The sequence below is a fragment of the Dromiciops gliroides genome, chromosome 3 (assembly GCF_019393635.1).
Source record: "Dromiciops gliroides isolate mDroGli1 chromosome 3, mDroGli1.pri, whole genome shotgun sequence".
NCBI classification, from domain to species: Eukaryota; Metazoa; Chordata; class Mammalia; order Microbiotheria; family Microbiotheriidae; genus Dromiciops; species Dromiciops gliroides.
In genome coordinates, this window is record NC_057863.1 from 522,066,450 (window position 1) to 522,079,549 (window position 13,100).

The window sequence follows — 13,100 nt, forward strand, 5'->3', positions numbered from 1 at the left end:
CAAAGGTTATGCACAGTTTGATTGCCCTTCAGTCATAGTTCCAAATTGCTCTCCAAGAGTGGTTGAATCTGTTCACAATTCCACCAACAGTGTATTATTACATTAGTGTCCTAATTTTTTCACATCTCCTCCAACATTTATCATTTTCCTTTTCTGTCATATTAGCCAATCTGATAGATGTGAGGTGATACCTCGAAGTTGTTTTAATTTGCATTTCTCTAATCAATTGTGATTTAGAGCATTTTTTAATATGACTATAAATAGCTTTGGTTTTGTCATCTGAAAACTGCCTATTCATACCTTTTGACCATTTATCAATTGGGAAATGACTTGAATTCTTGTTACTCTGACTGAATTCTCTATATATTTGAGAAATGGAGCCTTTATCAGGGATATTTGACTGTAAACATTGTTTCCCAACTTTCTGCTTTCCTTCTCATCTTGGTTGCATTGGCTTTGTTTGCGCAAACCCTTTTTAATTTACAATAATCAAAATGATCCATTTTACAACTTATAATGTTCTCTTTCTCTTGTTTGGTCTTGAGTTTTTCCCTTCTCCATAAATCTGACAGGCGAACTATTCCTTGTTCTCCTGATTTGCTTATGGTTTCATCCGTTATGTCGAAATCCTGTACCTATTTTGACCATATCTTGGTATATGGTGTAAGATATTGGTCTGTTCCTGGTGTCTGCCCAGCAGTTTTTGTCAAATTGTGAGTTCTTGTCCTCAAAGCTGGGATCTTTTGGTTTATCAAACACTACTGTATATTTCTAATTTATTTGATATCTAAATTTCTTGAAGAGATCCCTTGTCTTTCCCATTTTAATGTTTTCTTCTATTTCTTTGCATTGCTCATTTAAGAAAACCTTATCTATCCTTGATATTCTGGAATTCTGCATTCAGGTGGTTATATCTTTGCCTTTCTCTTTTCCCTTTTGCTCTCCTTTTTCCCCTCAGTAAAACCTAATCAGGCAGCCGCTTTACTTTCTTGCTCTTTTCTTTCATATGTTTTTTGTTGCCTCCTGTACAAAATCGCAAACCCTTGTTTATAGTTCTTAAACAGTCTCATCTACCAGATCTAATCCCTTAAATCTATTCATCACTTTCACTTCATATTCATAAAGAGATGTTTTTTTAGTTCATACCTATGTAGTGTGATGGCTTTCCCTATTTTCTTCAATATCAGTCTGAATTTTGTAATAAGCTCATTATGTGAGCCACAGTCAGCTCCAGGTCTATATAAAGCTTTTCCACCTTTTGCTGCAAAGTATATAATCAGTCTGATTTCAGTATTGACCGTCTGATGATGTCCATGTGTAGAGTTGCCTTTTGGATTGTTAAAAAAGGGTTTGCTATGACCAGTGAGTTATCTTGACAAAGGTGAGTCTCTGCCTTATTTTATTTTGTACTCCAAGGCCAAACTTGCCTGTTATTCCAATTAGCTTTTTTTTTTTTTGCCTTATCACTTTATTTATTTTTTTAATTAATAAAGTATTTTATTTTTTTCCATTACATGTAAAGATAGTTCTCAACTTTTGTTTATACAAGCTTTACAATTTCAGATTTTTCTCCCTCCCCCCTCCCCTAGACAGCAGGTAATCTGCTATAGGTTATATATATATATATATATATATATATATATATATATATATATATATATATATATATATATACACATAATAACATTAATCCTATTTCTGCATTAGTCATGTTATAAGAGAAAAAATCAGAGCAATGATGAAAAACCTCAAAATAGAAAAAAACAACAGCATCAAAGACAAAAGAAATAGTATGGTTCATTTAGCATCTATACTTCGCAATTCTTTTTTTTTCTTGGATTTGGAGATCCTCTTCTATCAGGAGTTCCCTGGAACTCTTCTGTACCATTGCATTGGTGAGAAGAATATAATCCATCACAGTAGATCAACACTCAATGTTGATGATACTGTGTACAGTGTTCTTCTGGTTCTGCTCATCTCACTCATCATCAGCTCACGCAAGACCCTCCAGGTTTCTCTGAACTCTTCTTGCTCATCATTTCTTACAGCACAATAGTATTCCATTGTATTCGTATACCACAACTTGTCCACCCCTCAACTTCCAATTCCTTGCCACCACATAAAGAGCAGCTATAAATATTTTTGTCCATGTGGGTCCCTTTCCCCTTTCCATGATTTCTTTGGGAAAAAGACTCAAAAGTGGTATTGCTGGGTCAAAGGGTATGCACAGCTTTATCGCCCTTTGGGCATAATTCCAAATTGCTCTCCAGAATGGTTGGATCAGTTCATAGCTCCACCAATAATGCATTAGTGTTCCAATTTTTCCACAGCTTCTCCAACGTTTATTATTTTCTTTTTTTGTCATTTTAGCCAATCTGATAGGTGTCAGGTGGTACCTCAGAGTTGTTTTAATTTGCATCTCTCTAATCATTAGAGATTTAGAGCATTTTTTCATATGGGAATAGATAGCTTTGGTTTCTTCATCAGAAAACTGCCTGTTCATATGCTTTGACCATTTCTCAATTGGGGAATGACTTGGGTTCTTATAAATTTGATTTAGTTCCCTATATATTTCAGAGATGAGGCCTTTATCAGAAGTACTGGCCTCAAAAATTATTTCCCAGCTTTCTGCCTCCCTTCTAATTTTGGATGCATTGCTTCTGTTTGTACAAAAATTTTTTAATTTAATGTAATCAAAATCATCCATTTTGCATTTTATAATATACTCTATCTCTTGTTTGGTCATAAACTGTTTTCCTTTCCAAAGATCTGATAGGTAGACTATTTCTTTCTCTCCTAATTTACCTATGGTATCACCTCTTATGTCTAAATCATGTATCCATTTTGACCTTATTTTAGTATAAGGTGTAAGATGTTGGTCTATGCCTAATTTCTGCCATACTATCTTCCAGTTTTCCCAGCAGTTTTTGTCAAATACTGAGTTCCTATCCCAGAAGCTGGAGTCTTTGGGTTTATCAAACACTACATTACTAGTGTCATTTACTACTGCATTTCCTGAGCCTAGCCTATTCCATTGATCTACCACTCTATTTTTTAGCCAATACCAGATAGTTTTGATGACTGCTGCTTTATAGTAAAGCTCCAGGTTTGGTACCGCTAACCCACCTTCCTGTGAATTTTTTTTCATTATTTCCCTTGATATTCTTGATTTTTTGTTTTTCCAGATGAATTTTGTTATTATTTTTTCTAGCTCTATAAAATAATTTTTAGGTAGTCTGATTGGTATGGCACTGAATAAGTAAATTAATTTAGGCAATATTGTCATTTTTACTATATTATCTCTGCCTAGCCATGAGCAATTGATATCTTTCCAATTATTTAGATCTGATTTGATTTGTGTGAAGAGTGTTTGGTAGTTGTGTTCATAGAGTTCCTGGGTTTGTCTTGGCAAGTAGACTCCCAAGTATTTTATATTATCTACTGTTACTTTAAATGGAATTTCTCTTTGTATCTCTTGCTGCTGGACTTTGTTGGTCATGTATAGAAATGCTGATGATTTATGTGGATTTATTTTATATCCTGCTACTTCGCTAAAGTTATTAATTGTTTCAAGTAATTTTTGAGTTGATTCTCAAGGATTCCTTAAGTATACCATCATATCATCTGCAAAGAGTGATAGTTTTGTTTCCTCCTTGCCTATTGTAATTCCTTTAATTCCTTTCTCTTCTCTGATTGCTAAAGCTAACATTTCTAGAACAATATTAAATAATAGGGGTGGTAATGGACATCCCTGTTTCACCCCTGATCTTATTGGGAAGGCCTCTAATTTATCTCCATTGCATATAATACTTGCTGATGGCTTTAGGTAGATACTGTTTATTATTTTAAGGAAAGCTCCCCCTATTCCTAAACTCTCCAGTGTTTTTATTAGGAATAAGTGTTGTATTTTGTCAAAAGCTTTCTCTGCATCTATTGAGATAATCATATGATTTTGGTTGGTTTTCTTATTGATGTGGTTGATTATGTTAATAGTTTTCCTAATGTTGAACCAGCCCTGCATTCCTGGTATAAATCCCACCTGGTCATAGTGTATTATCCTGGTGATTACTTGCTGTAATCTCCTTGCTAATATCTTATTTAAGATTTTAACATCAATATTCATTAGGGAAATTGGTCTATAATTTTCTTTCTCTGTTTTTGCTTTGCCTGGTTTTGGTATCACCACCATATTTGTGTCATAAAACGAATTTGGTAGGATTCCTTCTTCAGCTATTTTTCCAAATAATTTGTATAATATTGGAATTAATTGTTCTTTAAATGTTTGGTAAAATTCACCCATAAACCCATCTGGCCCTGGGGATTTTTTTCTTAGGGAATTCATTAATGGCTTGTTCAATTTCTTTTTCTAATATGCGTTTATTTAAGGATTTTATTTCCTCTTCAGTTAACCTGGGCAGTTTGTATTTTTGTAAATATTCATCCATTTCATTTAGATTGTCAAATTTATTGGCATACAGTTGGGCAAAATAATTCCTAATTATTGCTTTAATTTCCACTTCATTGGTGGTAACATCACCCTTTTCATTTTTGATACTGGTAATTTGGTTTTCTTCTTTTTTTTAATCAAATTAACCAATATTTTGTCTATTTTATTTGTTTTTTCATAAAACCAGCTCTTAGTTTTATTGATTAATTCTATAGTTTTTTTGCTTTCAGTCTTATTAATTTCTCCTTTGATTTTCAGGATCTCTAATTTAGTATCTAATTGGGGATTTCTAATTTGTTCTTTTTCTAGCTTTTTAAGTTGCATGCCCAATTCATTAGTCTCCTCTTTCTCCTTTTTATTCATGTAAGCATTTAGAGCTATAAATTTTCCCCTAAGCACTGCTTTGGCTGCATCCCATAGATTTTGGTATGTTGTCTCATTATTGTCATTTTCTTGGATATAGTTATTGATTGTTTCTATGATTTCTTGTTTGGCCCATTCATTCTTTAGAATGAAATTATTTAGTTTCCAATTGATTTTCATTCTACTTTTCCCTGGCTCTTTCTTACACGTAATTTTTATTGCATCATGATCTGAGAAGGATGCATTTACTATTTCTGCCTTTCTACATTTGACTATGATGTTTTTCTGCCCTAATACAAGGTCAATTTTTGAAAGTGTGCCATGTACTGCTGAGAAAAAGGTATATTCCTTTCTATCCCTATTCAGTGTTCTCCAGACATCTATCATGTCTAACTTTTCTAGTAATCTATTCACCTCTTTCACTTCTTTCTTATTTATTTTTCGGCTAGATTTATCTAACTCTGAGAGGGGGAGATTCAGATCCCCCACTAGTATAGTATTACTGTCTAATTCCTCTTGTGACTTATTTAACTTCTCCTCTAAGAACTTGGATGCTATGCCACTTGATGCATACATATTTAATATTGATATTACTTCATTATCTATAGTACCTTTAAGCAAGATGTAATTTCCTTCCTTATCTTTTTTAATGAGATCTATTTTTGCCTGCACTTTGTCTGAGATAAGGATTGCTACCCCTGCTTTTTTTACTTTAGCTGAGGCATAATATATTCTGCTCCAGCCTTTTACCTTTACTCTGTGTGTATCTCTCTGCTTCAAATGTGTTTCTTGTAAACAGCATATTGTAGGATTCTGGTTTTTAATCCACTCTGCAATTCGCTTCTGTTTTATAGCGGAGTTCATCCCATTCACATTCACAGTTATTATTACTGACTGTCTATTCTCCTCCATTCTATTTACCCCCTTTGTACTTTCCCCCCCTTCTTTCACCCTATTCCTCCTCACCGACGTTTTACTTCTTACCCCTGCCTACCCCAATATGCCCTCCCTTTTTATCACCCCCCTCTCTTTTTTTTTACCCTTTTCTCCCTTGCTTTTGTCCTCCCTTCTGTCAGTCCCCCCCCCCCTTCCCTTCCCCTTTTGCTTCCCTAAGGAGTGAGTTAAGTTTCTTTATCCCAATGAACATATATGTTATTCTCTCTTTGAATCAAATCTAATGAGAATAGGGTTGAAACAATGTTCCCCCCTCCTTTCTTTCCCTCTCTTGTAATAGGGTTTTTTTTCACCTCTTCATATGATATAATTCACCCCATTCCACCTCCCCTTTCCTCTCCTCCCCATAGACTCCCTTTTTAACCCCTTAATTCTTTTTTGTATCATCACATCAAAGACAATTTATATTTATACCCTCTATGTAAAGTCCTTCTCTCTGCCCAAAGACATTTACAGTTCTTAAGAGTTATGAGTATTATCTTCCTGTGTAGGGATATAAACAGTTTAACCTAATAGGGTAACCTTTTTTTCCCCTCTGTTTACCTTTTTAAACTTCTCTTGAGTCTTGTATGTTGAGATCGAATTTTCTATTCAGTTCTGATCTTTTCACCAGGAAAGATTCATAGTCCCCAATGTCATTAAATGTCCATCTTTTCCCTTGAAAGAAAATGCACATTTTTGCTGGGTAATAGATTCTTGGCTGCAATCCAAGCTCCTTTGCCTTCCGGAATATTATATTCCAAGCCTTGCGGTCCTTTAATGTTGAAGCTGCCAGGTCCTGAGCAATCCTGACTGTGGCTCCATGATATTTAAATTGCTTCTTTCTGGCTGCTTGGAGTATTTTCTCCTTCACCTGATAATTCTGGAATTTGGCTACAATATTCCTTGGAGTTTTCCTTTTGGGGTCTCTTTCAGGAGGTGATCGGTGGATTCTTTCAATGATGATTTTATCCTCTGATTCTATGATATCAGGGCAGTACTCCTTAATAATTTCCTGGAATATGGTGTCTAGATTCTTTTTCTGGTCATGGCTTTCAGGCAGTCCAGTGATTCTCAAATTGTCTCTCCTCGATCTATTTTCCAGATTAGTTGTCTTTCCAATGAGGTATTTCACATTTTCTTCTATTTTTTCATTCTTTTGATTCTGCTTGACTGATTCCTGGTGTCTCATGGATTCCTTATCTTCCAAGTGTCCAATTTTAATTTTTAAGGCATTGTTTTCTTCAGTAAGATTATGCACTTTTTTTTCCATTTGGCCAAGTGAATTTTTTAAGGCAGTGTTTTCTTCAATGAGATTATGCACCTTTTTTCCATTTGGCCAACTGAATTTTTTAAGGCATTGTTTTCTTCAGTGAAATTATGCACTTTTTTTTCCATTTGGCGAGTCAATCTTTGTGCTTCCTTTTCCAAACTGCTGATTCTTTTTTCATAGTTTTCTTGTTTTGCTTTCATTTCTCTCCCCATTTTTTCTTCTACCTCTCTCAGTTGATTTTTAAAATCCTTTTTGAGTTCTTCCAGGAAGGCTTTTTGTTCCTGAGACCAATTCACCTTCCCTCGTGAGGCTTCACATGTAGGCAATTTGAGGGTATTGTCCTCATCTGAGTTTGCGTTGGCTTCTTCCCTATTGGTACAGAAGCTCTCAGTGGAGAGGGCTCTTTTTTGCTTCTTACTCATTATTGTAGCTTATTTATTTATTTTTTAAGTTGAGTTGAGGTCTGCTCTGGGGGCACTAGGGTCCCTGTTTTGGGGTTCTTGTGCAGGGGTATAGGTGCTGTGTGACCGGCTTTTTACTCTGAGGCCTTTATAGGGTGTGCAGTTCGCCCCCCTGCACTTCCTGTCTGAGTGCGCTCAGCCAGGCGCCCGATCCCCGCGTGCGATCCCGCCTGACCTGTTTGTGGCCGTCCCAGCCATTGCAGGTAGGTTTTTCCACTGTCCTTCTTGGCCACCAGATTTTTGAGCCAGGTTCCAGGGGCCTCAGTTATTCGGCTGTGGCCCACAGCTCCTGCTGACTTGCCCCGACCCCCTCGGCGCTGGGCTGCTGCCCTGTGCTGGGCCTCCCTTTTGCCAGAGTCAGACCGACCTTTTCCTGAAGTCTTCTAAATTATCTCTGGTTGGAAGACTGTGTCTCCCTGTCTTTTTGCAGGTTCTGTAGTTTCAGAAACCGTCCAGAGGCTTGATTTAATGTTCTTTTTGAGGGAACAGAAGGAGAGCTCAGGCAGCTTGCTGCTTCCTCTCCGCCATCTTGGCTCCGACTCCAATTAGCTTTTGATTTCCTGCTTTAGTATTCCAATCCTCTATAATGGATGTAACATTTTTTTTTTTTGGTGTTATTTCGAGAAGATGTTGTAGGTTTTTGTAGAACTGATCAGTTTTGACTTCTAGCATCAGCAGTTGGAATATAGACTTATATTACTCTGATGTTAAGTGTTTTGCTTTGGATTTAAAGATCATTCTGTCATTTTTGAGATTATACCCCAAGTACTGTTTTTCTCACTCTTTTATAGATTATGAAGGCTACACCATTTCTTCTAAGGGGTTCTTGCCCATAGTATCACATTTAGTGATCACCTGAATTAAATTCACTCCTTCCTGTTCCTTTAAATTTACTGATACACAAGGTGTCTGTCTCCTCATTTCCATCTCCTTATTTTGATTCATAGATTTTTACATTCTAGGTTCCTAGGCAATATTGATCTTTACAACATTGGACTTTCCTATTTTAACTAGATACATCTGCAACTACTTGTAGTTCTTCCCTGCTCTTCCCCACTAGTTTGTTGACACCTTCTGACCTGAGGGGCTCATCTTCTTATGTTATATTTTTTATCATTTTAATACTGTCCACAGTGTTTTCTTGGCAAAGATACTGGAGTGGTTTAGAAGAAGGTTGTTTACAAGAATCATATCTTGTCTTTTTATTTTTTTAATATATGAAACAATTTTTGGGGGGTGCGGGGCAATGGGGTTTAAGTGACTTGCCCAGGGTCACACAGCTAGTAAGTGTCAAGTGTCTGAAGCTGGATTTGAACTCAGGTACTCCTGAATCTGGGGCCAGTGCTTTATCCACTGTGCCTACTAGCTGCCCCGAAACAAAAATTTTAAAATGTTCTTTTCTGTTAATCTTTTAGGTGTGAGTACTTGATACGAATGAAAGGACAAGAGTTTGTTGATCAAGTTCAAGCTAGGTACCCTCATCTCCTTGAACAGGTAAAAAGGAGTTACTGTAATTGCCTATATTGATAGTGATTCTTAACTGATGATTGTGAAAGTATATGATTTTAGTATTCTTTTAGAGAAAAATCAGTAATATTGTTTCATTTGTGCTTTGAGCCTTTAGAAAACTGCAAAACTTTCTTCATGAATCCTTAAACAATTGATAGATCATTTTTAACTATCTCTACTGGAAAAACCAAGGAATGAAAATTGTATATTTCTCCAGGTGACAAATAATTGGGAAGGCAGCCCACTGAGTCAATTATTATTTATACTTCAGAGAAATGCTCTCTATAGATAGCTATTGAGGTGGGCACACAGTTGAGTAGAAGGAAAAGATTAAACTGAATTGCACAAACTTTCAATGATTCCAAACTGTTTATTCCCACAAAAGTGCATCTTTAACAGTAATATTCTTTGGGTGATGCTTTATATTTTGAAAGATGAAGTACCACAAATTTATAAGAATTAAAAAGTGCAAGCGACCTAGTGGGCAAAGGGGAACATGCACAGTGAGTATAAGTAGTTTGGTAACCTATTATCAATAATTAATTGGCTTTGAGCCATGATGTAAAGGACATGTAAAATTGCAAAATGAAATAGCTTTTGTTGCAAATACAGCTTGATTGTTACATTGCTATCCTTGATATTTAAAGGATTAAAGAAATGTCTTCAGGTAAATCTTGTGTGGGAGTAGTAACAAAAAAAAAAGATATGAGACCACACAGTATGAGAAAGTGTGCAGGTTCAAGATCTGCTAGTAGAGAGTCCTCACATTTACATTTTGTCATTTTTTTTTAAAGTTAAAGTTCAAAAATATGGATCTAAGAAGGTAAAGCCTTACTGCTGATACATCCATTATGTCCCCTACTATAAAGAATGATGGCTTTTTTCTTTATTTCATTTATTTGTCATTCTTTACACTTTTTTAAAGGAGACAACTCATAGAATAGGCTAACTATAAAAATTTGAGACTGGAGAGAGGATGTTAGTATTTCCTTCATTTTTTGGAAAAATCTATTTTAAAGTGATGCTAATTTGGTGGTGGTGGTGTGTTGAAAACTGTCACAGAGTTGAAGTGTTGGTTCAAATGAGTATATGACTTAAAGAATGTATTGCTAGATGGATAATTTCATCAACATGAGTATACTTTCCTCATGAACAGAATGCAGACTGTCATGCCTTAAGTAAACAGTCTTTATGTATTAGTTGCATCAAAAATATGCATCTACCTGGTGGTTACTTTTTTCCATACATTGGTTGGTCCCTAGATGGCACAAAAATCTAACTTTGAACAGAAATTTGAAAGCTGTCTTAACTTGGATCTTCCAAAGCTTTTGTTCCATTGAAAGAGCCATTGAGTATCCAGGGTCATGCCCTATACAACCTGATGCATTAGAGTAGGAGTTTTCTGGGAGCTATATAAGATAAGCCAGTTAAGTAAGACTTGCTAAGCTTAATGGAAAATATTCTTATACTTTTAATTTTAGCCACTTCCATCCTTTTCTAAAACTAGAAGGAGAGCCCTTCCAAATCCTTTTCCCTGGAATTTAATTTAGTCTCTTACTCCTAGCTCTGCCTTTACTGGGTTAGTTAAAAGTAGCTACAAATAGGATCAAATGATAGAATTGAGCATTTATTATCTAAGATACACCCACACCCACATCCACACAGCCTTTTTTTTTTTTTTGTGAAGCAGTCAGGTTTAAGTGACTTGTTCTGGGTCACACAGCTAGTAAGTTCCAAGTGTCTGAGGCTGGATTTGAACTCAGGTCTTCTTGACTCCAGGGCTGGTGCTCTATCCACTGTGTCACCTAGTACTCCCCCTCCACCTTCCCCCCCACCCCCGACTCATAAATATGCAATTTTTCAAAAGTTTTCAGTGTGGTTTTAATAGCTCAAACTTTTGGGCCACTCCATACACAAACATATACACACATATACACTTGCATAACATACATAACATACTTTTATTGCTTTTACCAAAATTTGATGTAATTGTTTGGGTACTGAATTCTTTTGAAATGTATATTATTTACATTATTACATTATATACACATCATTTGAAATTTACATAGTTCCCTGTTCTATCTTCTCTTCTGTAGCTATTGTCAACTTCAGATGCTCCAGGGGATGAAAGTGCTGATCTACCAAGTATGTGAAATAATACTTTAAATTTATGTAAGGAATGCCTAGAAAAAATAATAAGAATGAAAGTATATAGTGGAATTGTGAAGTTAATTAAAAAAAAAGATGAATCGGGCATATAATTTTGGTTATATACTGTATTATGCATGTAGCATAAAACACAAACACAAAAAGATGCCATATCTTGTTTTGTATCGTTAGCTAAGTGTCAGATTAATGGTATGGATACACTAAGGAAAGGAATAAAGTATTTCAGAGGAGATAGTGACTACAGAATGACTTTACTTTTTACCAAGTTATGTAAAGAATTGCATAAGATGCCATATTTTGTATTTTGAATGCGAGAATAGGAATTTTTCCTTGTACTTATTTTAGAAATCCACCTTTAGCCATGTCTATTTTAAATAACACATTAAAAATTAAATTTGGGACAGTGAACATTTCATAATTTCCTCAGGTTCCTGAACTTATTTGCTCCTTCCCTTACTCTGAGCAGATGACTTTGCCTTCTCTTTTACTAAGATGATCTAGGCCTTGCAATGAGTTCTCCCTAAGACAATGTCTTACAGCAGAACAGTAGATTTAGAGTCAGAGAATCTGGGTTCCGAATCAGACTCTCATACATGTATGACCTGGGGCCAGTCACTTAACCTCTGTTAGACACAATTTCATCTGTCAAATGGGGATGATAATAGGACCCACCTCTTCAGGTTGTTGTGAGGATCAAATGAGATTACATTTGTAAGGCACTTAGCACAGAGTCTGGCACATAGTATTATTATTAATAAATGCTACCTATTGTTATTATTGTCATCATCATCACCATCATGACTGAATTGATAATTTATGAAATGGGGGCAAGGCATGCCCAGTTCTTTGGATATTCATTGGGAAAGTCCAGGATGGCAATGGGAAGTAGGTTGCAAACACACTTTAATAATAAGCACAGAGGGCATGGGGTAGAAAGCACATCAAGGCAGAAAGATGCAGTGAAAGCGTTATGATGGAATGGGATGGAATGGTGGAAGAAGGCAGGCAGTGTAGGGAGCAAGATGGGAAGGGGGAAAAGACAAAAAGGCAAAATCACTCGTGTAACAAATTAAAGTTAGGAGCACTTGACAGCACGGACCCAATGGAAGATGGAAGTGTGCTGGGGGCAGGGTGGGAAGGAGTTTGAGGTTTCATTTTTATAGGGTTTTTTGGGGTACTGTGGAGGGAAACAGAAAAAACTTATCTGGGCTTAGCTCATTAATATGTCCAAATCATTTCAGAATTGTTAGTAAAATTTAAAGTTAACTTATGCATATCATCTCAAAATTATCAATGCCTTTTGCTATTCTGCAGATGTCTGGAACTTGTCTGAGATTTTATATCTCATAGGATAAAAAACCTTGAAAGCGGTGTCTATGTGGCTTCTGCTGATTTGGTACATATTACCAAGATGTGAATTTTGGTTAATATGTGATACAATTTGTAAATTATGCTCCTTTGATCTTTGGGACAGTTGGCATGTGACTCAATTTCAATGCAATCTTAGTTCCTGCTTTTGTCCCTTTATACTGGTTACTTATTGGAGTAGGGTGGTAAGGGGGACCAGAATGAGATATGATTTTAACACGGTGACCTTGAGCAAGTCACTTTATACCTCTTTGGACCTTAATTTCCTCATCTTTCAAATGAGACATACTAGGTGATCTCATCTCTGAGATCCCTTTCACCTCTGAATCCTGTAAGCTTATGTTCCCTTTGCTCTACCACAAAATTTTTCTGTATCCTTCACTCTTCTATTTCTCCTTCCCCCTATTTCTAAAGTATTCTCTTTTCTAAGGCTAACTTTTCCACCTGTGCTTTTGGTCCTGTTGTCTCCTGTCCCACTCTGGATCTTGTCATTTGATCTCTCTGCTCTTCCATGTATTGTCTTTACCTCTTGGGTACTTTACTTCTTTCTGTAAACTTGTTGCAAGTCTTGACTTGA

At 35.9% G+C, this 13,100-nt stretch overlaps 1 protein-coding gene across 3 annotated transcripts in view; it reads left to right on the forward strand.

Annotated features, from left to right (window-relative positions):
* Positions 1-13,100, forward strand: part of LOC122746935 (baculoviral IAP repeat-containing protein 2-like) — a 48,146-nt gene that overhangs the window by 17,205 nt on the left and 17,841 nt on the right. For all 3 annotated transcript variants that reach the window (XM_043993056.1, XM_043993057.1, XM_043993058.1), the window contains exons 4-5: positions 8,893-8,971; positions 11,083-11,131. In XM_043993056.1, coding sequence (XP_043848991.1) covers positions 8,893-8,971; positions 11,083-11,131 — 128 coding nt within the window. The remainder of the gene's footprint in view (positions 1-8,892; positions 8,972-11,082; positions 11,132-13,100) is intronic.